The following is a 26,054-nucleotide window of genomic DNA, read 5'->3' on the forward strand; positions in this document are numbered from 1 at the left end:
TTAAACAGGGTTTGTTATCTCTGGTTAGTAGATAGGACAAGTTTAACTGAAGATCTCATTAGTGTTCAACCATTTAGTATCATCTGTATTTAACCAACCTTAATCCATGTAATGAGTGATAGGAATGTCTTTAGTTATTAGGTATGTGGTTATAAAACAAAATATTGGATAAAAATCTTTGACCTGATGATGGCACTTGAATATAAAATCTATGGGTCATCAATGTTATCACAGTTATTACTCTGGGTTTTTTTTAAAATCACACCCTGTTATAGCCTCATAAACAGATAACATAGACAAAAAGAGGATCCATATGAGGATTTGTAAGTGCAGCGTGGGTGGCTCAGCCTGAGCTCGCTTGAACTCATGAGCGAGCAAAACACAACCACTTTCATACAGAAATTCTGCAATAAACGCAGAAACACCGACATGCAGGATGTGGCTTTTCTCCAGACATGTTCGGGCTCTGTTACTTCAACGTTCACGCTCAGAGGCAGATCAACACCGCTCCGTACCTTTCATACAGCGCAGCGAGATGCATGTTGGCACAATACTCCCGGAATAAAGGCAGTATGACAGCGGCTGTAGAGAGAGGGAGACAGCTTCACACAACATGCTGGAAAGTCGGGTAAACTCTCACTGCAATGATTCAGTATTTTTATCAGCTGCAGGTTGAACTAATCCATGCTCGTTACATGATAACGTTACATTTACTGTATTTAGCCAAGCTGCTACATCGTCAGCTCAGTCTGTCTGCTTTTCAGTAACTATCTTTACTATCTGTGAATCTTTCACCAGAGGCTCACCAGTGTAAACACAGCTACATAAACTGGATGATAATGAAACGGTTACTGAGCAGGACTGAATATTATAATGAGATTGTGCCACACTATATAACAGTTAGACCGCAGTAAGTAACTTTACTGTAGTGTTAGTGGATTGGTCTTCCTCTGTGTTGTTGTCACCATTTTTTGCTGCAGTATTGTATATTATGTGGGTCACGTTAGTTACAGCAACTGAGAGGTGGAGAAGCTGTGTGAACGTTACGAAGCAAACACTGGCAGGTCCGAGTTAATGTAGAATTAGCAGGCTGCCCTGCCTGCATCACTATAGGCTAGTAAACACATCGCTTTTTACTGTTACATCATTTCTTGCAGGCTAAATCAACACTTTGACATAATACCGGTGGTACACAGGATAGTAACATGGGTCGCCTTAGTTGGTGAAGTAAAGTGGAAAGCGATACAACTTTACACCGGATGACATTACATTAGCCCCGAGCTAACGTGACTGTCCGTGTGTCAGAAAGTGTGATGTCTAGGGAAAGTTGCAGGACATGAAGGCTGACAGGTACAGTTCAGTGATTTAATTAACACCTAGCAGACTGGACACAAGACAACAGATAGACAGGACGGAAACCCAAAACACACACTAAATAGATACAGAACAGACTAAAATAACAAACTAAGAACTAACTAAACAGAGCAGACAGGCACACAGTGTCACACTGTGTTTCTCCAGTTTTTACTCAACATCATCTGAATCTGTTTGGTCTGATGGGCTTCAGCATATAAACCTTAATTGTTGTTTTTATCTTTACGTGGAGTCTGTGTTTTGATTTATTAATAAGTAATTTCATTGAAAAACTACAAATAGCCCCTTTAAATTTCCCTTTTGTATTGTTCAATCTGTTGATTAAAGGAAGCAGTTTCAATCATGAATTTAACCTATTAGTCCAGTGCCCTTCACAGGGATCAATGTGACACCTCCCTGCACTTTTTGTTCAAAATGTGCATCTCACATTGGTTTCAGCAGTGGCACACACTCCAGCACATGCTTTATTGTGAGCTTGTGAAACAGTTCTTCATAGTTAATGTGTTGAAGAGCACAAAAATGTACATTCACGCAAGGGGGGACTGAACACACAACCCTCCGACTGAAAGGTCTGTTCACTTGAGTGAGCTAACCGGGAACTCAAGCTTGTTTGCCAACCCCTGACCTACATCATTAATAAAATTGAAACAACATGACAATGGTGGAGATGCTGTTAGATGTTCAGCACTTCCTTAGAACTTAACATAAAACTCTTACAACTCCGTTTCAACACATTAATATCTAACATGTATCAAATGATCAATGATGACAAATAACTCCGTTTCAACACATTAATTTCTAACATAAGTCAAATGATCAATGATGACAAATAACTCCGTTTCAACACATTAATTTCTAACATATATCAAATGATCAATGATGACAAATAACTCCGTTTCAACAATTCACTACCACATCGGAGCATATAAACCCCGTCCCCGCGAACATACCACGCTCTTGCTGTTGCAGAGCTGAGCAGCATAATCCCCGCCCACACTCGCAGCTCCGCTGTGCTCCAGCGAGCACTCCCCACTGTTGCTGCTGTAGGGCTCCGCTTAAACTCTACTGTATCTATTAATTCTGAACGTGTTGCGTGCACTCCCTTGAGTCCGCAGCAACACACCTGCCACGTTTGAAGTCGATTGGACGAACGGTTCCTGACATAATCGAAATACAAACACACACACACACACACACACAGATTTCCCTCTTTATTCGAGAGATTCAGTGAGTTCTGGTGTTTTTATGTAAGAACAATAATAGCAAAGTGCCTCCACTGTGGAACTACTAAGCTCACCTTAAGAACTACTGAAGTATTTATAAGTACCTCAAATATGAACAACAACAATATATAGTATGAAAAAAAGGAAAAACATTTATTTTTACTCTCCTGGTACTCCTGGTTTTAAGTTCAAAGTTTAAACCTTGCAATGAACCCTTAATAAATTACAATAGCCACAAGATGCTTTATCAAACCACTCTGGTACTCTTCAAAATAACACTTCCCTGTTTTGTTCCTCTTAGGATGGAATAAAAAAAATATTAAACCGTGTGTTTTTTTAAAAACAAACAACAAAAGGCTGAAAATTTAACTTTACTCGCTTAACTAACGTTACCTGCGCGGGAGTGAGCGAGAGCGAGAGAGATTATTGTTATTATTTATTCTCCTGCAAATTAGCGGAGAATAAGATGATCCAGCTGTAGCTCTGTGTCTGTCCTCTCCACCTGAAGCTGTGAGCTGCACTTTATCAGAGGCGCTGAAATTAACGTGTGTGGATTTGTGGTGAGGTTAATCACCTGATAGGCAGAGGAGGCATTATACATATTTCATTTCAAAATCTAATTTTTGCCCCCCCCCCTCTTTCCTAATGTAAAGTTTTATTTGGCATTGCCTTCCTAGCTCATGCGATTTCAGAGCTGGCTCATATAGGAGGCGGTTTACTAAGTGACCAGTCAATCACTCACACACTCCACATCAATCGCGGACAAAATGTAGCCTATAGAAATGTTGATGGAAAAGAAAGAAGTTGCTCGAGGCCGGTGCAGAAAAATGCCTCAATATTATTATATTGCTGCTCTCTTACTTCTAGCTGAAGGCAGTAGTGATGGTGTCTGCAGCAGGGGTGGGTACATCTAATGTAGGCCTACTCTTAATTTTGCTACATTTTCCATTCATTCCATCATAACTTAACAAGTCTGTAATCTGTGCTTCATTAACCAAAATGCGCTGTGATCCAGGCTGTGCGCGCAGTTACGCAGTAAACAGTTGTCACAGTCACAGAGATGGGCAGATGCAAACATTTAGAAAATCAGGCAAATACCTTTTCAGTTTAAGGCTTTATGTTCTACTAATACAACTGAAATCTAGTGAGCGTACACTATGGCACTGGTTACTACTAAATACTTTCACTTTCCATTAACGGCGCATTAAAAGCGTCTTTAGTCTCTGCAGAGCAAATGAAGACTACACACTGTAAGATCTATGTCAGACGATCACTGCATTGATTGAGATATATTAAAGTTTCCCGTTGTTGATCAGAGCTTTTTTCATCGGACATTAGCCTGTTTCTTTTCTTTAATACACATCGGCTACTATTTGTATAATAGCAACGGTAAGTCTATAAACAGAATGTTGCCGGTGAAACTAATCTTTCACTCAGCAGCTACCAGCTGCTATTTATTTTTGAGATGCACAGAGAGAGAGAGAATAAGGTGGATAAAATAGTCATGTTGGGTTTTACGCATGACGCACACTTTATTCTGCATGTAGGTTTACCTGCTTCAACAACGAGCTGCTCTCCTGTTACTGCCACAATAATTCTTTGCGTTGTGAAGATTATTTCGATACTTCCGGAGTAATCACATTGTATTGGCAGCCTGTGCTACTGCAAAGCAAGCGGTTTGGTTGGCTACATCTCCATAATAAAAGGCAGAGGCAACAAAAGTGGGCTGGGCAGCAAAAGTGATATTTTAAAGTGATCTTGTAAACACCTTCATGGAGATTTAAAAAGGAAAATAATTGCAGAAATAGCTAAATTACACATAATCTGCTTCTTCACTGCATTTGCAGGAATATTTTAATGGGCTACTAAAAAAATTAACTCATCAAGTTGCCTAGTCTGATGCGATAGACAGTCCATTTTTACTCTGATCTTCACCTTTCCTCATGTGGACGCTGTGATCCTGCACAACAAAACATGCAAAAATTAAATCCCCACACTACCATGGATAGTAGTGGTGCAACGGTTTGCAGAATCCGCACGGTGCAGCACGCAGGTGGACCGCGGATTGATTGCATAGTTTATAATGATTTATCCTGTTTGAGCTCTCAAATATTCCTTTATTCTGGAAATGTCATAGAACCCAGTTAGATTCTGAATGTGCAGAACTTTGAACATGAGCAGAAAACCTGCTGAAACACAGGAGCTATTAAAGTCCAGGAGTTTCTAACTGAATTAAAATTATTATTGAAGACGTAAAAAGGTGCCACATGCACATTTAAAGAGGTTACCTCAATCAGTCACGTCTGCGTGTGTGTTGATTCAGCAGTGATGATATTAAAAGTTGATCTACAGGAGAAACATATCTGAAAGCAACCCAGAATGCCTGAGAGCTGCTCTGCATTATATTCTGTTACAGTTTTAGATTTTAAATTGTTTTATTATACCTTTATTAAACCAGAAAAACTCTTTTGTGAGTGTCCTGGCCAAGGCAGGCAGTAGCACAATTGCAAATTTAAGATGGAAATAAATAATCAGTAACAAGGTCATAAAATATCAAAATGTTCTTAAATATTCACCACAATTCAGCAACAAGGACATCAAACGAGTAAATCAGTCATAACATCTGAAGGCAGAATTGCCAGCCTTCAAGTCATTTAAAAGCAACCAGTGAAACCGGCTCACAAAGATTCAGCCACATGCGGGCTACCTGACTTTTGTGTGTCCCTTTACATAAAGAATTTCCACAATAAATTGGTGCCGAAAAGTCAATTATTATGTGAAGATATGAAGTTTAATGGGCTGGGCTAAGCCCCCAATGTTTCAAGATCCTAAAAATGCCCCTGGTGTGAACTGAATGAAAATAAATGTAACCTGTACAGGTATCACTACCAAAAGGTACCCCTTCAGTATAATAAAGTCCCAAGTACAGAAATCTGTACTATCACAGTTCCAACTTAAAGAAATGTCCAAATGATTACCAAGCTCTTGGATTTGGAAACGTTGGGGCCCATACAGTGGTGCACATATGAAACTTCCAACTTCCAACCTCAATGCGTTCCAGGTGCATGGTGGTGCATGACCCCGAAAGTGAACGAAAACCAGGGCTGACCGTGACAAAATGTACACACAGTTGCACCCTCAGCAGTGTTTTAGGTGTTAATTAAAAGGATGGCAGTTTAACTGCAACAACTGACATAAATAGCCTATAGCCTACTTTACTAGTTCTGTGTACCCCTACATCAGTTGGTAATCCTCAAGTCAGTCAATGTTGTAGGTTACGCTTCCTAATGTTTTGGCATTTTTAACAATAACTTTTATGCAGAGAAGATGACTTTATGAGATTCTTTACTGTAGCCAGCTACCTAATTGGCCTAACATCTTTCTACATCAATGTACATGCAGAACAGGTTTTACTATATGACTGTTAGTGTTATTTTAATTTAAATACATGCAAATATACTTGTTATTGCTTTTTAGTTTATGGATTACCATTTACAATGTGTGCATCCATGGGCGCTGACATTGTTTTGTGACGTAATTCAGCAGCTACTTGTGAAGTCGGGGTACATATTTTTTCTCCAAATTCACAAGTAGGAAATCCGACTTCAGGTGGGGTTCCAGGGTAGTTTTTGTAGTTGGAGGTCGGAAATTTCCCAGTTCGAGTTGCCTGGAACGCAGCATAAGTTATCATGACACTGGAATTCACAAAGAGCAAAGCATCGTGGAAGGTGTACTTTTTCCCATTAAGATCCCTCATGCAAAGAAACAGTCTTTTCATTTAACCATATTTAGTAGGCCCCTACATAGAGATTTGTTTTGGGTTTTTTCACATTTAATATTAACTTTCTAATTTAGATTTTTTTGTGCAGTCTGTGAAAAGATATCTCTTCTGACACACAACAACAACACAACACAACAATTAATTATCCATCTATAAAATTGTTTACGTATAAATTTCTTGTGCTGTGTGTGTCTTCACTTGTTAACCAACCTCCTACAGCAGTGGTCGTCTCGTGGCCAGATTACTTTGATAGCGGAAAAAAATAATAATTATTGCAGCTAGTGCTGAAAAAGATCTCAGTCATGACAGCAAAAGTTACTCACATAATCACTTCCTCCTAAGTCATTGTGCCTACAAAATAAAACATTTTGCAGCAGTACTTAATGCTGTGTTTAGTTGAGAGTTTTTACTTTGAAAAGTTCTGAAGGAAATTCAAGTCTCTGGCTTGCTTGACACACTTCTGAAAAAGCCGTCAGAAAACGTGAGATCGCAGATTCCCCTGAATGAGAAAAGCAGGAATTTCCTCTGCCTGGAGATACTGTCGATGCGAAAAAGCGTCCATAGGTTGATGTGGACCAATCGCTGGGATGTACTCACTCCTGCACATGCTTAATTGTGATATGTAATACGATCTCTTCACAATCTTGTTGAGAAAGGAAAAAAAATACTTGCAGTTAGTGAGAATTGAACACAAAACCCTCCAAACAGGAGTCCAGTGCACTATCAAATGAGCTAATCACACATCCAGTAAACGCTGGAATATAAATGGTCAATTGACGATGTTCTGGCCCACCATCTAATGAGTTGAAAAACAATTGGCCCGTTGCCAGACTGATTTGCCGACCCCTGTCCTACAGCAATCTCTGACAGTCCTGCTGCTGCCTCTGAATCCTGTTCCTGTCTGCCTCAACCCCCCACACCATGTCACTGCTTGTCTCAAATGGGTCGAGGAAAAACAGGACCGCAGACTACTTCCACCTTTTCACTGGCCATGCTGCTGACCCACTTCTCTTCTCTGTCTCCTTCTTCTTCTTCAGATACGTGTCTCTGAGGCCCTTTCACTTTCTTCAGCAAATCTCCTCTGACAAGAAACACACCTAAACATGAACAGATGAATGCTGTTCACCTTTTTGGACACCGGGAAAGTCAACGGTTTTGCTAATGGGCCAATACTAGTTCTAACTTGGTTCATAGTAAAGTACAACTCCTAGCTGGAATCAAGCAGACACCCATATGTCCAGAACTTACCACATAGTTTAACTTCCTTGCTGACCTTCCTCCAAGCGATCTCCTTTTTTGTCCAGTCCCTTTAAATGTGCGACGTTGTGTCATACAACTCCGGGTGTGCACACACAGCTACAATAAATTCTTCCATTTTGATTTCTTCAGTAAGTCCACATACAAGATTAGTGACATCCGGACAATCTCAATGCTGCAATCTCAATTCTTTCTCACTCTTGTTGAACATTTTCCACTAGTATCGCATCAACTGCCTCTTTCACATTTTATGGATTTTTAACTGATGTGGCTAGTTTGGATTGCTTTGGCTTTGATGCCTCACATCAGGTGCTTGGATTTTATTTTTGTACTCTTCATGTTAATTTATTAAAGAGAAATCAACCTTGCCTATCTCTGTATGCTTTTGGGTCCTAAAACCTGTATCTGCCTGAGCTAACAGTATGCAGCGTGACAGTTGTGGTGACAGTAATAATAATAATAATAATCTTTATTTGTAGAGCACTTTTCAAAAACAAGTTACAAAGTGCTTTAACAAGTGTAAAGACAATAATACCCGAGACAATAATACAAAAACAATACAAGATAAAAGCATGAAAACATTGAAAAGACTAAAATACACGTTTAAGATAAATATAAAATTAGTAAAATACAATAAAATAAAAGGGATAAAATAAAGTCAAATAAGATCGAAAAAGGCTCTCCTATAAAAGTATGTTTTAAGAAGGGACTTAAAAGAGTTCACTGACTCAGCTGACCTGATTTCCTTGGGCAGGCTGTTCCAGAGCCTCGGGGCCCTGACAGCAAACGCTCTGTCCCCTTTAGTTTTCAGTCGAGACTCTGGAACAGACAACAGACCTCTGCCCGAGGATCTCAAGGTACGTGCTGGTGCGTATGGGACTAAAAGTTCAGAAATATAACAAGGCGAGAGGCCATGAAGAGCTTTAAAAGTAATCAATAGAATTTTAAAGTCAATTCTAAAACATACTGGGAGCCAGTGTAATGAAGCTAAAATAGGAGTAATGTGGTCATATTTCTTTGTTCTGGTTAAAAGCCTGGCAGCTGAGTTCTGGACAGTCTGGAGTCGATCAATAGATTTTTGGGTTAAACAGGTGAAAAGGCTGTTGCAATAATCCAGGCGTGATGAGATGAAGGCGTGTAAAATGGTCTCCTGTGTCCTTAAAAGTTAACATAGATCGAATTTTAGCTATATTTCTAAGTTGATAAAAACATGATTGAACAAGCTTTGTGGTGTGCTGCTCGAAATTTAAATTACTATCAAACCAAACACCAAGGTTCTTTGCCACAGGCTTAATGTGATTTACTAGCAAATCTGCCATCTGCTGGGACCCGATGACCAGGATTTCTGTTTTGTCTGAGTTCAGCTGGAGGAAATTATTTGACATCCATTTTTTTACTTCACAACTGCAGTTGTTAAGTGAACTCAGCATTCCAGGGTCTGTGGATCTGACGGGCAAGTATATTTGTGTGTCATCAGCATAAATATGAAAAGAAATGCCATGTTTATGGATAATATGTCCAAGGGAAGCAGATACAAGGAAAACAAAATGGGTCCTAAGACCGACCCCTGAGGCACACCATATTTAACTGGACAGAACGAGGAGATATAGTTGTTTACAGACACGCAAAACTTCCTATTTGACAGGTAGGATGAAAACCATTCAAGGGCAGTACCAGAGATCCCCACCCAGTGCATCAGTCTGTCTAACATGATGTTGTGATCAATGGTGTCAAAAGCAGCGCTAAGGTCCAGGAGTACCAGGACTGAGCACATGCCTTCATCAGCAGACATTAAAAGGTTATTGGTGACTTTAAGCAGGGCAGTCTCAGTGCTGTGGTACTTCCTAAAACCAGACTGAAACTTTTCAAATATTTTGTTATTTTCCAGTACAGTGAGCAGCTGTTTGGACACAATTCTTTCTAGAATCTTTGCAGTAAAAGGCAGTTTTGAAATTGGTCTAAAATTATGTGGGAGGGAGGGATCTAAACCATGTTTCTTTAAAAGTGGGTTCACGCAAGCTGTTTTAAAATAATCAGGGACACAACCAGTAGATAGGGAGCTGTTGAAAACAGAGATCAAATGGGGCCCAACAGAATCTATTACTTTCAGTAAAAATTTTGTAGGTATTACATCAAGTGGGCTGGAGGACACTCTCATTTGTGTTACTGTTTTCAAAAGCTCAGACAAGTCGATGGGATAAAACTGGTTAAAACTCTCTTGTTGCTGGTGAGGAACCTCTGAGTAAGAGGCCGCGGGGGTAATAGAGGCTCTGATTGACACCACCTTATTGGTAAAATAAGATAAAAACAATTCACAGTCATCATTACTTCAAGCTGAGGCACAAGGAGGGGTTGGGTTTACCAGCTGATCCACAGTCTTAAACAGAAACCTGGGATTGTGTTTATGTGTAGTAATGAGTTCAGAAAAATAGTGTGTTCTCGCATCCTTAACCATGTTATTGTAGTTAATTAATAAATCCTTCAGACTGAGGTAATGGACTTGGAGACTGGATTTTTTCCAGTAGCTTTAATTACAGAAAAAAGAAACAAAGAAAGTAGAAATTTGTTACATTTCTCATCAGCATTGTTACTAGCAGCCGTAGAACGTCTTGATCCTTATGATGTCCCAGTTGGACAGGCCGTTAATCTGGCCGATCGGGACGTTGGGGTCGGGGATGGGGATCATGGTTTCCTTCCCATTCATGGAGAAGGCTGTTTTCCCATAGTGCATGATGGAGGAGTAGTCGTAGGGAGTATTCAGGTTGTTGGCGGCCTGCATGGCGAAGTTGTAAGCCATCTGCGGGTCGATGTTCTCCCAGTTGATATTGACGTAGGAGTCGCGGTCGGTCCTGGTATGTTCGTGCTGGAAACCCAGAGCGTGGTTGGCCTCGTGCTGAATGACGCCGTAGTAGAGGCAGTTCGGCCTTTTGAGAGAGAGCACCTGTGCGCCTCCCACTCTGCCCACAGGAGAAACATCCGGCTTGGTTCTCGATGCTGATGTAGTCGGCCTCATTCTGACGGGGGACAAAACGAATGCAGGTTTTGGCCTGGAAGCCGTTCAACGCAGAGTTGATCAGCTGCTTCTCCGAGCTGGTGAAGTCACTGCTCACGGTATAGGGGACCATCACCAAGCCGTTGGCAGCTTTCTTCCAGCGGCAGCTCTGGGACGAGCATATCATGGCACTTCTGGTTGTGGGAGCCAGAATGTCTCCTTCCAGCAGGATCTCGTTGGTGGCGCTGTTGGAGGTCAGAATCCTGGTGGTCATGTCGACGTATCTGGGACATCTTCTTTGCTTCCTTCCTCCTGGACAGGATATGCCTGAGAGAAGCCGAGCAGGAGCAGCAGCAGCAGGCTGGCAGAAGGAGTCATCTTCAGGGTCGGTCTGGAGGCTGTGAAGAGCTGCTGTGGAGAGACTCCTTGAAGCTTGATGTCTGACTTTATGCAGTCCAGGGTCTTTATACTCTCCTCTACAGGTGTGTCTGCAGGAGGATTATGGGTTGGGGTCCTCACTGCTAGGCCTAAATAAACCTCAGAGGGGAGGACTCCACAGACAAACCTACTTCTTAAACAGGGTTTGTTATCTCTGGTTATAAGATGGATGAACACAGCTTCACTATGTGGTTAAATAGGTTGCATTTGTTAAGCTACACACTTTATATGGTCTTCAACCAGACATAGTCCACATTAGATATCTTTGTTAAAACAACCTTAATTTAAGCAGAGTAATATGTGTTTCTCTTGAAATCCCTCCCTAATATTTGCTCCATAGAAGGTATTTGTTCGTTAATTAAAAAGTAGGGAGGTAAACAAATACAAATACATTGTTCGGATAGGAACTGATAAATCGCTGTGAACGCGTATGAACAGCATCTGAATATTAGCTGAAATATTTGCTCCCCCTCACAGATCTGTCACTGGATTGACACAATTTCTTGCAACTATTGTACCAATTATTCTCAGGGTCATAAGTCAGGTAAATCAAAACCACACAGATATCACACACACTCTGATACAACCAAGAGAAGTGAGATCAATCCAGCTAAACGTCCAATATAAAAATAAGGTGCTCTTTACAACTTCAGCTCTTGCCTCATGAGTCACAAAGTACAGGTGAGGCTGATGGGAATGCCATTAGGTTTGGAGATATTTGGGCATACACCAAAGTATTACACTAATAAAAATGTTGACCTGATGGTGGCGTTAGATGAGAAGTCAGGGGAACACCAAAGTTATGACAGTTCATCCTGAGGGGGATGTGAATGTGTGTACCACATTTCATGGCAATCCATTCAATCTTTTTTGAGACATGTCACTCAAAACCATAAATGTTGACCTCATGGTGGCTCTAGAGGAAGTATCAGGGGATCACCAAAGTCAGCATGATTCATCTTCTTGCGACCATGAATGTCTGCACAAAATTTTGTGCCAATCCATCATATAGATGTTTAGATATTTTACAGGATAAAGGAAAGCTTTGGCCGGCTGGTGGAGCTACAGAAAAGGTCAAGGCATCACCACAGTCATTAGAGTTCATTCTCTCAGATACCATGAATGTCTGCACAAGGTTTCATGGCATTCATCTAATTGTTGTTGAGACAGCTCAGTCTGGATCAAAGTGGTGGACCGACTGATAGACCAACGTTGTCATTCCTAGAGACACGCTGCTTGCATAGCTGACAAATCCAGAAGGCCACATAACAACACTTACTGCTGTTCTGTAGCAACAGAAACCTCCAAAGGTCTTCTGACCCTCTGGATGAACATAAAAGTCTGGTTGCTGCAAGAAAACAAATCAGTTTAATTGTTGTGAAAAATCTCAAGTTTAGCTCTGTGACTCAAATATGGTTGTACTTGAAATAAACAAACTTTAGATAACATTCAATGAGGTTCATTCTCAATAACTTTACATCAGTTTCACCAGATTTGCACGATAAAGCTTGACTGGTGTCACGCAGATGTTCATTTTACCTCATGAGCTGATTCTCAACCACACACACTGTGTGATTTCACAGTAGACGGGAAAATGACGAGCTGAAGTTAAGAACTTTCTCAGAAATGCACACATAATTGCCAAGAAAGCTTTTCAGATTTTCTCAATCTCAGTCTCTGATTTTATAGACACTTCAAATCAACTTTATTTTCATCACAGTTTCAGATACAGAGATGGCAGATTTGCTTTACCACAAGTAAATAATCCATTTACAGCCAGAATTCAATTAAACCATCAAATAGTTAATAAAACATCTAGAGTAAGTCAGCAAAACTTATTAAATGGCCTTCTTTATGTACCCTAGATATGTTACCTTATTAGAGGGTCCTGTTCATATGTTGATCTGACATTCTGATAAACAACTAAGCTGGTGTGTTTTTTCAATAACTCAATAACTTGTGTTTTCTGTACAGTTTAAAACAAAGGTCTTGGCTACATATCTCCCCTGAGTTGTATTACAGCACACTACTTTCATCGAGAATCATTTAGCGGTTCATAATATCTCAGAGCTGGTTCAGCATAGTGTAAACTGTAAACTTGTATATAACGTATCACATCCAAGAATTCATTTCAGATGTGTCTCAAGGCTAATGCTTAGAAAACAAAAACAAGTGTGCTTTAAACTAACTTGTTACCACGTTTTGTGATATCTTTCTTGAGAATAATTTGAATTTTGTTACTATTTTGAGCATTATGTTTTACAAGGCAAATAACACTGTTATATTTTCATTGTCATACTGAGTACATTTTTTGATCTGGACTATTTTTTCATTTCTTGGACAACTGTTTTTTTTATCAGTATCTTGAAATCCAAGTGGAAGAGAATCCTTCTTTTTGCTTAAATATTCAATAATCATTGAGAAATCCTTCTCAGTAAAATAATCTTTAGCATTGGTTTCATGGGTTACAGTAGCTTTAATTACAGAATAAAGAAACAAAGAAAGTAGAAATTTGTTACATTTGTCATCAGCATTGTTACTAGCACCCGTAGAACGTGTTGATCCTTATGATGTCCCAGTTGGACAGGCCGTTAATCTGGCCGATCGGGACGTTGGCGTTCGGGATGGGGATCATGGTTTCCTTCCCATTCATGGAGAAGGCTGTTTTCCCATAGTGCATGATGGAGGAGTAGTCGTAGGGAGTATTCAGATTGTTGGCGGCCTGCATGGCGAAGTTGTAGGCATTCTGCGGGTCGATGTTCTCCCAGTTGATATTGACGTAGGAGTCGCGGTCGGTCCTGGTATGTTCGTGCTGGAAACCCAGAGCGTGGTTGGCCTCGTGCTGGATGATGCCGTAGTAGAGGCAGTTCGGCCTTTTGAGAGAGAGCACCTGTGCGCCTCCCACTCTGCCCACAGGGGAAAAACATCCGGCTTGGTTCTCGATGCTGATGTAGTCGGCCTCATTCTGACGGGGGACAAAACGAATGCAGGTTTTGGCCTGGAAGCCGTTCAATGCAGAGTTGATCAGCTGCTTCTCTGAGCTGGTGAAGTCACTGCTCACGGTATAGGGGACCATCACCAAGCCGTTGGTAGCTTTCTTCCAGCGGCAGTTCTGGGACGAGCATATCATGGCACTTCTGGTTGTGGGAGCCAGAATGTCCCCTTCCAGCAGGATCTCGTTGGTGGCGCTGTTGGAGGTCAGAATCCTGGTGGTCATGTCGACGGTATCTGGGACATCTTCTTTGCTTCCTTCCTCCTGGACAGGATATGCCTGAGAGAAGCCGAGCAGGAGCAGCAGCAGCAGGCTGGCAGAAGGAGTCATCTTCAGGGTCGGTCTGGAGGCTGTGAAGAGCTGCTGTGGAGAGACTCCTTGAAGCTTGATGTCTGACTTTGTTCAGACCAGGGTCTTTATACTCTCCTCTACAGGTGTGTCTGCAGGAGGATTATGGGTTGGGGTCCTCACTGCTAGGCCTAAATAAACCTCAGAGGGGAGGACTCCACAGACAAACCTACTTCTTAAACAGGGTTTGTTATCTCTGGTTTGTAGATAGGACAAGTTTAACTGAAGATCTCATTAGTGTTCAACCATTTAGTATCATCTGTATTTAACCAACCTTAATCCATGTAATGAGTGATAGGAATGTCTTTAGTTATTAGGTATGTGGTTATAAAACAAAATATTGGATAAAAATCTTTGACCTGATGATGGCACTTGAATATAAAATCTATGGGTCATCAATGTTATCACAGTTATTACTCTGGGTTTTTTTTAAAATCACACCCTGTTATAGCCTCATAAACAGATAACATAGACAAAAAGAGGATCCATATGAGGATTTGTAAGTGCAGCACGGGTGGCTCAGCCTGAGCTCGCTTGAACTCATGAGCGAGCAAAACACAACCACTTTCATACAGAAATTCTGCAATACACGCAGAAACACCGGCATGCAGGATGTGGCTTTTCTCCAGACATGTTCGGGCTCTGTTACTTCAACGTTCACGGTCAGAGGCAGATCAACACCGGCTCCGTACCTTTCATACAGCGCAGCGAGATGCATGTTGGCACAATACTCCCGGAATAAAGGCAGTATGACACGGCTGTAGAGAGAGGGAGACAGCTTCACACAACATGCTGGAAAGTCAGGTAAACTCTCACAGTATTTTTATCAGCTGCAGGTTGAACTAATCCATGCTCGTTACATGATAACGTTACATTTACTGTATTTAGCCAAGCTGCTACATCGTCAGCTCAGTCTGTCTGCTTTTCAGTAACTATCTTTACTATCTGTGAATCTTTCACCAGAGGCTCACCAGTGTAAACACAGCTACATGAACTGGATGATAATGAAACGGTTACTGAGCAGGACTGAATATTATAATGAGATTGTGCCACACTATATAACAGTTAGACCGCAGTAAGTAACTTTACTGTAGTGTTAGTGGATTGGTCTTCCTCTGTGTTGTTGTCGCCATTTTTTGCTGCAGTATTGTATATTATGTGGGTCACGTTAGTTACAGCAACTGAGAGGTGGAGAAGCTGTGTGAACGTTACGAAGCAAACTGGCAGGTCCGAGTTAATGTAGCATTAGCTGGCTGCCCTGCCTGCATCACTATAGGCTAGTAAACACATCGCTTTTTACTATTACATCGTTTCTTGCAGGCTAAATCAACACTTTGACATAATACCGGTGGTACACAGGATAGTAACATGGGTCGCCTTAGTTGGTGAAGTAAAGTGGAAAGCGATACAACTTTACACCGGATGACATTACATTAGCCCCAAGCTAACGTGACTGTCCGTGTGTCAGAAAGTGTGATGTCTAGGGAAAGTTGCAGGACATGAAGGCTGACAGGTACAGTTCAGTGATTTAATTAACACCTAGCAGACTGGACACAAGACAACAGATAGACAGGACGGAAACCCAAAACACACACTAAATAGATACAGAACAGACTAAAATAACAAACTAAGAACTAACTAAACAGAGCAGACAGGCACACAGTGTCACACTGTGTTTCTCCAGTTTTTACTCAACATCATCTGAATCTGTTTGGTCTGATGGGCTTCAGCATATAAACCTTAATTGTTGTTTTTATCTTTACGTGGAGTCTGTGTTTTGATTTATTAATAAGTAATTTCATTGAAAAACTACAAATAGCCCCTTTAAATTTCCCTTTTGTATTGTTCAATCTGTTGATTAAAGGAAGCAGTTTCAATCATGAATTTAACCTATTAGTCCAGTGCCCGTTCACAGGGATCAATGTGACACCTCCCTGCACTTTTTGTTCAAAATGTGCATCTCACATTGGTTTCAGCAGTGGCACACACTCCAGCACATGCTTTATTGTGAGCTTGTGAAACAGTTCTTCATAGTTAATGTGTTGAAGAGCACAAAAATGTACATTCACGCAAGGGGGGACTGAACACACAACCCTCCGACTGAAAGGTCTGTTCACTTGAGTGAGCTAACCGGGAACTCAAGCTTGTTTGCCAACCCCTGACCTACATCATTAATAAAATTGAAACAACATGACAATGGTGGAGATGCTGTTAGATGTTCAGCACTTCCTTAGAACTTAACATAAAACTCTTACAACTCCGTTTCAACACATTAATATCTAACATGTATCAAATGATCAATGATGACAAATAACTCCGTTTCAACAATTCACTACCACATCGGAGCATATAAACCCCGTCCCCGCGAACATACCACGCTCTTGCTGTTGCAGAGCTGAGCAGCATAATCCCCGCCCACACTCGCAGCTCCGCTGTGCTCCAGCGAGCACTCCCCACTGTTGCTGCTGTAGGGCTCCGCTTAAACTCTACTGTATCTATTAATTCTGAACGTGTTGCGTGCACTCCCTTGAGTCCGCAGCAACACACCTGCCACGTTTGAAGTCGATTGGACGAACGGTCCCTGACATAATCGAAATACAAACACACACACACACACACAGATTTCCCTCTTTATTCGAGAGATTCAGTGAGTTCTGGTGTTTTTATGTAAGAACAATAATAGCAAAGTGCCTCCACTGTTGAACTACTAAGCTCACCTTAGTACCTCAAATATGAACAACAACAATATATAGTATGAAAAAAAGGAAAAACATTTATTTTTACTCTCCTGGTACTCCTGGTTTTAAGTTCAAAGTTTAAACCTTGCAATGAACCCTTAATAAATTACAATAGCCACAAGATGCTTTATCAAACCACTCTGGTACTCTTCAAAATAACACTTCCCTGTTTTGTTCCTCTTAGGATGGAATAAAAAAAAATATTAAACCGTGTGTTTTTTTAAAAACAAACAACAAAAGGCTGAAAATTTAACTTTACTCGCTTAACTAACGTTACCTGCGCGGGAGTGAGCGAGAGCGAGAGAGATTATTGTTATTATTTATTCTCCTGCAAATTAGCGGAGAATAAGATGATCCAGCTGTAGCTCTGTGTCTGTCCTCTCCACCTGAAGCTGTGAGCTGCACTTTATCAGAGGCGCTGAAATTAACGTGTGTGGATTTGTGGTGAGGTTAATCACCTGATAGGCAGAGGAGGCATTATACATATTTCATTTCAAAATCCTAATGTAAAGTTTTATTTGGCATTGCCTTCCTAGCTCATGCGATTTCGGAGCTGGCTCATATAGGAGGCGGTTTACTAAGTGATCAATCGCGGACAAAATGTAGCCTATAGAAATGTTGATGGAAAAGAAAGAAGTTGCTCGAGGCCGGTGCAGAAAAATGTCTCAATATTATTATATTGCTGCTCTCTTACTTCTAGCTGAAGGCAGTAGTGATGGTGTCTGCAGCAGGGGTGGTACATCTAATGTAGGCCTACTCTTAATTTTGCTACATTTTCCATTCATTCCATCATAACTTAACAAGTCTGTAATCTGTGCTTCATTAACCAAAATGCGCTGTGATCCAGGCTGTGCGCGCAGTTACGCAGTAAACAGTTGTCACAGTCACAGAGATGGGCAGATGCAAACATTTAGAAAATCAGGCAAATACCTTTTCAGTTTAAGGCTTTATGTTCTACTAATACAACTGAAATCTAGTGAGCGTACACTATGGCACTGGTTACTACTAAATACTTTCACTTTCCATTAACGGCGCATTAAAAGCGTCTTTAGTCTCTGCAGAGCAAATGAAGACTACACACTGTAAGATCTATGTCAGACGATCACTGCATTGATTGAGATATATTAAAGTTTCCCGTTGTTGATCAGAGCTTTTTTCATCGGACATTAGCCTGTTTCTTTTCTTTAATACACTTCGGCTACTATTTGTATAATAGCAACGGTAAGTCTATAAACAGAATGTTGCCGGTGAAACTAATCTTTCACTCAGCAGCTACCAGCTGCTATTTATTTTTGAGATGCACAGAGAGAGAGAATAAGGTGGATAAAATAGTCATGTTGGGTTTTACGCATGACGCACACTTTATTCTGCATGTAGGTTTACCTGCTTCAACAACGAGCTGCTCTCCTGTTACTGCCACAATAATTCTTTGCGTTGTGAAGATTATTTCGATACTTCCGGAGTAATCACATTGTATTGGCAGCCTGTGCTACTGCAAAGCAAGCGGTTTGGTTGGCTACATCTCCATAATAAAAGGCAGAGGCAACAAAAGTGGGCTGGGCAGCAAAAGTGATATTTTAAAGTGAAATTGTAAACACCTTCATGGAGATTTAAAAAGGAAAATAATTGCAGAAATAGCTAAATTACACATAATCTGCTTCTTCACTGCATTTGCAGGAATATTTTAATGGGCTACTAAAAAAATTAACTCATCAAGTTGCCTAGTCTGATGCGATAGACAGTCCATTTTTACTCTGATCTTCACCTTTCCTCATGTGGACGCTGTGATCCTGCACAACAAAACATGCAAAAATTAAATCCCCACACTACCATGGATAGTAGTGGTGCAACGGTTTGCAGAATCCGCACGGTGCAGCACGCAGGTGGACCGCGGATTGATTGCATAGTTTATAATGATTTATCCTGTTTGAGCTCTCAAATATTCCTTTATTCTGGAAATGTCATAGAACCCAGTTAGATTCTGAATGTGCAGAACTTTGAACATGAGCAGAAAACCTGCTGAAACACAGGAGCTATTAAAGTCCAGGAGTTTCTAACTGAATTAAAATTATTATTGAAGACGTAAAAAGGTGCCACATGCACATTTAAAGAGGTTACCTCAATCAGTCACGTCTGCGTGTGTGTTGATTCAGCAGTGATGATATTAAAAGTTGATCTACAGGAGAAACATATCTGAAAGCAACCCAGAATGCCTGAGAGCTGCTCTGCATTATATTCTGTTACAGTTTTAGATTTTAAATTGTTTTATTATACCTTTATTAAACCAGAAAAACTCTTTTGTGAGTGTCCTGGCCAAGGCAGGCAGTAGCACAATTGCAAATTTAAGATGGAAATAAATAATCAGTAACAAGGTCATAAAATATCAAAATGTTCTTAAATATTCACCACAATTCAGCAACAAGGACGATCAAACGAGTAAATCAGTCATAACATCTGAAGGCAGAATTGCCAGCCTTCAAGTCATTTAAAAGCAACCAGTGAAACCGGCTCACAAAGATTCAGCCACATGCGGGCTACCTGACTTTTGTGTGTCCCTTTACATAAAGAATTTCCACAATAAATTGGTGCCGAAAAGTCAATTATTATGTGAAGATATGAAGTTTAATGGGCTGGGCTAAGCCCCCAATGTTTCAAGATCCTAAAAATGCCCCTGGTGTGAACTGAATGAAAATAAATGTAACCTGTACAGGTATCACTACCAAAAGGTACCCCTTCAGTATAATAAAGTCCCAAGTACAGAAATCTGTACTATCACAGTTCCAACTTAAAGAAATGTCCAAATGATTACCAAGCTCTTGGATTTGGAAACGTTGGGGCCCATACAGTGGTGCACATATGAAACTTCCAACTTCCAACCTCAATGCGTTCCAGGTGCATGGTGGTGCATGACCCCGAAAGTGAACGAAAACCAGGGCTGACCGTGACAAAATGTACACACAGTTGCACCCTCAGCAGTGTTTTAGGTGTTAATTAAAAGGATGGCAGTTTAACTGCAACAACTGACATAAATAGCCTATAGCCTACTTTACTAGTTCTGTGTACCCCTACATCAGTTGGTAATCCTCAAGTCAGTCAATGTTGTAGGTTACGCTTCCTAATGTTTTGGCATTTTTAACAATAACTTTTATGCAGAGAAGATGACTTTATGAGATTCTTTACTGTAGCCAGCTACCTAATTGGCCTAACATCTTTCTACATCAATGTACATGCAGAACAGGTTTTACTATATGACTGTTAGTGTTATTTTAATTTAAATACATGCAAATATACTTGTTATTGCTTTTTAGTTTATGGATTACCATTTACAATGTGTGCATCCATGGGCGCTGACATTGTTTTGTGACGTAATTCAGCAGCTACTTGTGAAGTCGGGTTACATATTTTTTCTCCGAATTCACAAGCAGGAAATCCGACTTCAGGTGGCGTTCCAGGTTAGTTTTTGTAGTTGGAGGTCGGAAATTTCCCAGTTCTGAGTTGCCTGGAACGCAGCATAAGTTATCATGACACTGGAATTCACAAAGAGCAAAGCATCGTGGAAGGTGTACTTTTTCCCATTAAGATCCCTCATGCAAAGAAACAGTCTTTTCATTTAACCATATTTAGTAGGCCCCTACATAGAGATTTGTTTGTTGAGGTCATCCATAAAGGCTCTGATGGGGGGGCTGTGAACACCAGACATGGACAGAGGGCCTTGGCACAGTTTCAGCTGCCTTGACCAATAGTCTGATTTTACATTACCAGAAGTTAATCAGAGACTGGAGTTCCCGTAGTAGTTCAGGATGAGGGGCTTGATCTTACTGGGTACATGGTTCCGGTCCAGGTTAGCCTCAACCAGCTTGTGGGTTATAGAGACCTAGTGTGTTTTCATTCAAGTGGGATATTGTAATTGTAAAGTTGTGTGTGCACTAGTAACTTGTCTACAGATCTCCATCTGGGAGATGTTTTACTGCTACTGATCTCATTGAAAGTAATTTAGCTGTTTAAAATAGTAGCTGGTTCAGCAAACAGATTCGGTTGTAAATCTCAACTCTACCTAATAGAATAGTAACTCGCGCAAGTCATTTTAATGATGCTTTTAATTATTGAAATTTCCTTCGAGGTCAAGAGTGGAATGACCTTGAGTCGCTTTATCATCAACTCGACAGGCAACCGACAGTAAGAAGGTCACAGTCAGAGACACACACCTTTCAAAAGATTCCCATGAGCTACAGCTCACAAAGTACTTATGTACTCAACTGAACAATTGCTGTTTTTGTGCTTTGCATTTCTCGTTCGGCTTAAAAAAGACCACCTGATAAATGATGACACATGCTTTTGTGGCCATATTATTTTTTTCTAATTCCAGCATTTATTACAGATGAAAAATTTAAAGCCAAATAAAATTTGTCAGATAGACAGCTATGCTTTCAAGTCATGTGTTGTCAAATCTTGTGATTTTTTTTTCTATGGATTACTTAAATTTTTATTATTTTGGGGATACTTTTTACATACTATAAAATAGCATTGCTGTGGTACCTCTCTGTGTGCATTGTTCGGTACATTTTTCTTATTCCTTTTGACAATTGGCCAGAAAATTTATTCACAGTTCTTTTTTAGTCACTCCCTTAATTTGAAAGTTGAAGAGGTACCTAGAGTTACTGTTTTGTGCAGATATTCAACATTCGTTGACAAATCAATCACAGAAACGACATACTCTATGTATGTATATATGGCACAACAACAGGCACTCAGTACAAGATCAATAGAGGCTGCGGTCTACCACATCAGGTAGGACCTCAGATACAGACTGTGGAAGGATGCCCCTGAGACAGCACAGCACAAAACAGCAGGGTGTAAGATGCAGCTAGGAAGTGCGTACATGGAACGCCATAACCAGGTAGCTGGCATAGTGTACAGGAACATCTGCCATGAGTATGGGCTGGAAGTCCCAAGGTCAAAAGACACCTACTAAGGCAGTTGAGAATGACCAAGCTAAGATCCTGTGGGACTCCCAAGATCCAGACTGACAAACTGGTGATGGCTAACCAACCAGACTTCATGTTAATCGACAAACAGCAGAGGAAGGCTGCAGTGATAGATGTGGCAATCCCAAGCGAGAGCAACATCAACAAGAAGGAACACATGAAGCTCGAAAAACACCAAGGGCTGAAAGAGGAGCTAGAAAAGATGTGGAGAGTAAGAGCAACAGTGGTGCCAGTGGTAATCGGAGCACTGGGGGCTGTGACCCCCAAACTGGGAGAGTGGCTCCTAGATTCCAGGTACAACATCTGAAGTCTCTGACCATAAGAGTGCAGTCCTAGTAACAGCCAAGATACTGTGCAGAACCCGCAGACTCCCAGGCCTCTGGTAGAGGACCCGAGCTTAAAGATGAGGGGAATTGTATATTTATATAGCTAGCATAGCGCGTATTGTTTCTGACAAAGCCAAAACTTACAAATGTTTTAGCATTAAATATAAACTCTGACATTGCTCGCATCTGTCTTCTGGTAATTTATTTGTTTGTTACAGGATAAATGCATGACTGCATTCTTCTTTCTGTGGACCTTGTGATTAAGAGGCATCCTAAAATAATGTCTTCAGTTGGCTTGCAATGCATCAGCAGGCACTGTGTTTGAGCTTAAATCACCCCGGGTACTCTGAGTGACTCCATGAGAAATGGATGCTGTTCCTGCTGAGTCTACAGTTTGCCTGATAGATTGTGCTGCTTCAGATGCTATTGAATTGGTCGTGATAGAGCATCTGAATGGCCTGAAGAATATTGTGAACTAAAAGCTGTGGGGTGAGTGGTAAGTGACCTTGGCACTCAGTGCTCTCTCATTTCATGGTTATGATGGAAGATGTTTGCCCTGTGTTTTTACTGTTTCTGTGGCACTCTGTCCTGCCACTCACTGTCATTTTCATTTCCTCTGCATGAAAAACTTCAGTGCGGATTAACTCACCGATACAAACCAGACAAACCCTTTGATATCTTTTTATTTTGTAATGCCCCATCCTTAAGGTGGCTGTATGGGGCAAACAATAATCCAACACTGACCCAACCCAACCACTTAAAAACAACTTTAAAACAAGGCTGAGCGGCAGAAAAATCAGCAGTCCCAATTTAAAAAGCCTCTCCATTCTGATGCTGGCACAGGAGCTTTTAAAGACCTCTTTCCTAGGCCAGGTGGACTTCATTCAGCAATCAGTTGAAGCACACCAAGGGCAGAACTAGAAGATCGAACAGGGGAACACATATAGCTGTATCAATTTAAATGAATGAGAATTGGTGGAAGGACTCAAAGTGAATATTTGCATTTTATACCAGGTAAAATGGGATTAAATAAATCAAAAAACAACCAGCAAAGTATTTACTTTTTTAGCATGAAACTCATATCAAACTCTCATCAAATCATAGTACAGCTGATGGAAGTATTACAGACGAGGGCCCATTGGGGGTGCTGCTGGTCTGATTCAACCATCACATCCAGATATCCAGGAGGCAGTAACTTTACAAAGCACAGTGGCGTGTTACATGACATCCACTTGATTGGTAGCTCGATAGCCTACACTGCACTAGCAATACAAGTAATTTTGTAATTTTTATTTTTCACATTGCCAAAGATAAGGAAACACAATCAATGCATACTGTTTGGGCTGGCATGATGTGCTAATAGTTACAGAGGCCACAATTTCAGTTATGACAGCTATTAAGAACATTGTACAAATATTACCTTTAACAAGATGCACACCACTGTCTCATCGTTTAGTCACTCTAAGGAAGGGAATGACCACTGTAAGTGTCAAAATACTGAAGCGTAAAGTAAGTGAAAATCATAAAATAAATATGGTGTAGATTGTAATGGTCCCTGAGCATTTGTCCACAATGATACCACAGTACTTTACCTTGTTTTCATGTAGAACAGCTACAGCAGTACAATACAGTGGGCTGCTGATGTGTGTAATAGAGTTCTTGTGTGGCAAGTGTTCAATTTTTAACCATCCTGAAGCTAACTGAGTACACTTCAGTCAAGCATGAAGATATCATTATTATATATTATTATTACATGCAATAACATAACGCCACATAACATATAACAAGATAATGCATGCTGCATAAATATACGGGGCAATGGCCATCATCTCTGGAAGTTAAAGACAGTGTTGATGATGAGTGGCAAAGGTTCAGTGTGACTTTGTTTCATTGCACCCCACTAAGAAATAAAATAAATCCCATTGCAAATCTCTCGGATTTGCAATGGGATGAGAATTCTACATAAACATTACACAAACAAGACAGAGGTGAACATGGAGACAGATTTAAATATTGAGCCAGAAAATTAAGCTCTCACCTTCAGATTATTCCAGATATTTAGGAATGAGACATTTGAAAATGACATTTTAAAAACAATCCAAAATGTTGGAATTAAAAGAATACAGCAGCATTTGGTGTAACCACGGATTAATTACAAGCAGTAATAAAACCATAATAGGCACTTAGTGTTAATAACGGGGAAATTCAATGGTATCACAATGGAACGGTAATAAAGCAGCCATCCATCCATCCACTGTTGCTCTTCCCAACCCTCTGCCTGACTTTTCTCTGTGTCGATCTTCTCGGTCATACTGAAAACATTCTACTGTCTGCTGCTTTTATGTTGCAGAAATGTTGCCAAAGCGTTTCAGCAAGACAGACTGAACAGCAAATCCAGTCACTTCTGACTTCTTACTTCTGGATATCATGAGCATGGTGATGACTGAGCATCCTCACCAACATCTTTTAGCTTCAAAGCTTTGTTCTGTACATTTACACTATAAAGCTGCTTAACACACACACACCTCAGTCTACTACACCTCCAGCACTTGGCAGCTCCATTAGAGAAGCTGTGGAATTTCATGTCTCGCTGCACCTCACCAGACACTGATGAAGAATCGGAGAGGACAGTGGTGACCTTCTTCTATGACTAGGATATCTCATGGTGAATTACATTATAGTGAAAATAAAATAGACAAGTGTCAAAACACAGAATGATATGAATTTTGTGGCGTGGTGGTTCGAAACACACTAAAAGCTAGATCCAAACACATAATGCCTCCTTGGACTAGTGGACAAGTCCGACAAAGATGGTATCTGATGTAGGGACACTGTTAAATGTGAACCCATCTCACAAAGATATTGGTTTATTGTTGCAGTATTAATCTGCAAAGTAATGTACAGAACACAACATTTGTTCTTGACAAGGAGGCTAAAGATGTGCTGTGTCATGTTGATCCAGTTGATTTGTCACTGTGAGTGTGTGTGTTATAGGGATCTTTCAGAGAGTGCCCTGATGAAATGTTGCATTTTTTTGTGGCTATGATTAAGCTGCAAAGGTAAAGTGATGATGTAGGGAAACACATTGAGGGAGAAGGGTTTAGAACAGAGAGAAACACAGAGAGATTACACCTCCCTCACTGTGATTTGGTCTAGGCCTATAGATGGGAGGAGGGGGAGGAGGAGCATCAATAACACCCGCCTGAAGGACGCAGAACTGCGGCTCGGAACCGGGCTGAGAAACCAAATCCAGTCGGTACCGGTCGTGAGTGGAGATGTCACATCCCGGATGTGGGAAAACAGAGTCTTGTAGTTCCACGTCGGATTTCAGAAGCCGTCATATATAGGCTACATGCGTAGCCTACGTATTAGCCGATACGCACTGGCTGGACAGGCGGTGAAGAGAGGTCGCTGACGGACTGTGCGTAACGCTGAGTGGACAGCAGTATTTCTCGCTGTATATTCTAGCCTAGACGGGCTCCTGACAAGAGATTCGCACTTCTTCTGCAGTGCACTTCGTCATTATAACCAGATGCCCTCCGCCGGACCGGACCCCTTCAGTTTCATGCCGTCCAACCCGACCGGAGCCTGAGCCGAAGG

General features: G+C 40.9%; 1 protein-coding gene and 1 pseudogene across 1 annotated transcript; both read right to left on the reverse strand.

The window, feature by feature from the left end:
• Positions 1-10,202: 10,202 nt before the first annotated feature.
• Positions 10,203-11,254, reverse strand: LOC119890370 (annotated as a pseudogene).
• Positions 11,255-13,604: 2,350 nt separating this feature from the next.
• On the reverse strand, positions 13,605-14,648 carry LOC119890371 (high choriolytic enzyme 1-like). Its single transcript, XM_038701620.1, has one exon. It carries the CDS (start codon positions 14,385-14,387, stop codon positions 13,605-13,607), a length of 783 nt encoding a protein of 260 aa, XP_038557548.1. The 5' UTR covers positions 14,388-14,648.
• Between the last annotated feature and the right edge of the window lie 11,406 nt (positions 14,649-26,054).

The sequence above is a fragment of the Micropterus salmoides genome, unplaced genomic scaffold (genome assembly GCF_014851395.1).
Source record: "Micropterus salmoides isolate LMB-PRFRI ecotype aquatic unplaced genomic scaffold, ASM1485139v1 Ms_hic_scaffold_6, whole genome shotgun sequence".
NCBI classification, from domain to species: Eukaryota; Metazoa; Chordata; class Actinopteri; order Centrarchiformes; family Centrarchidae; genus Micropterus; species Micropterus salmoides.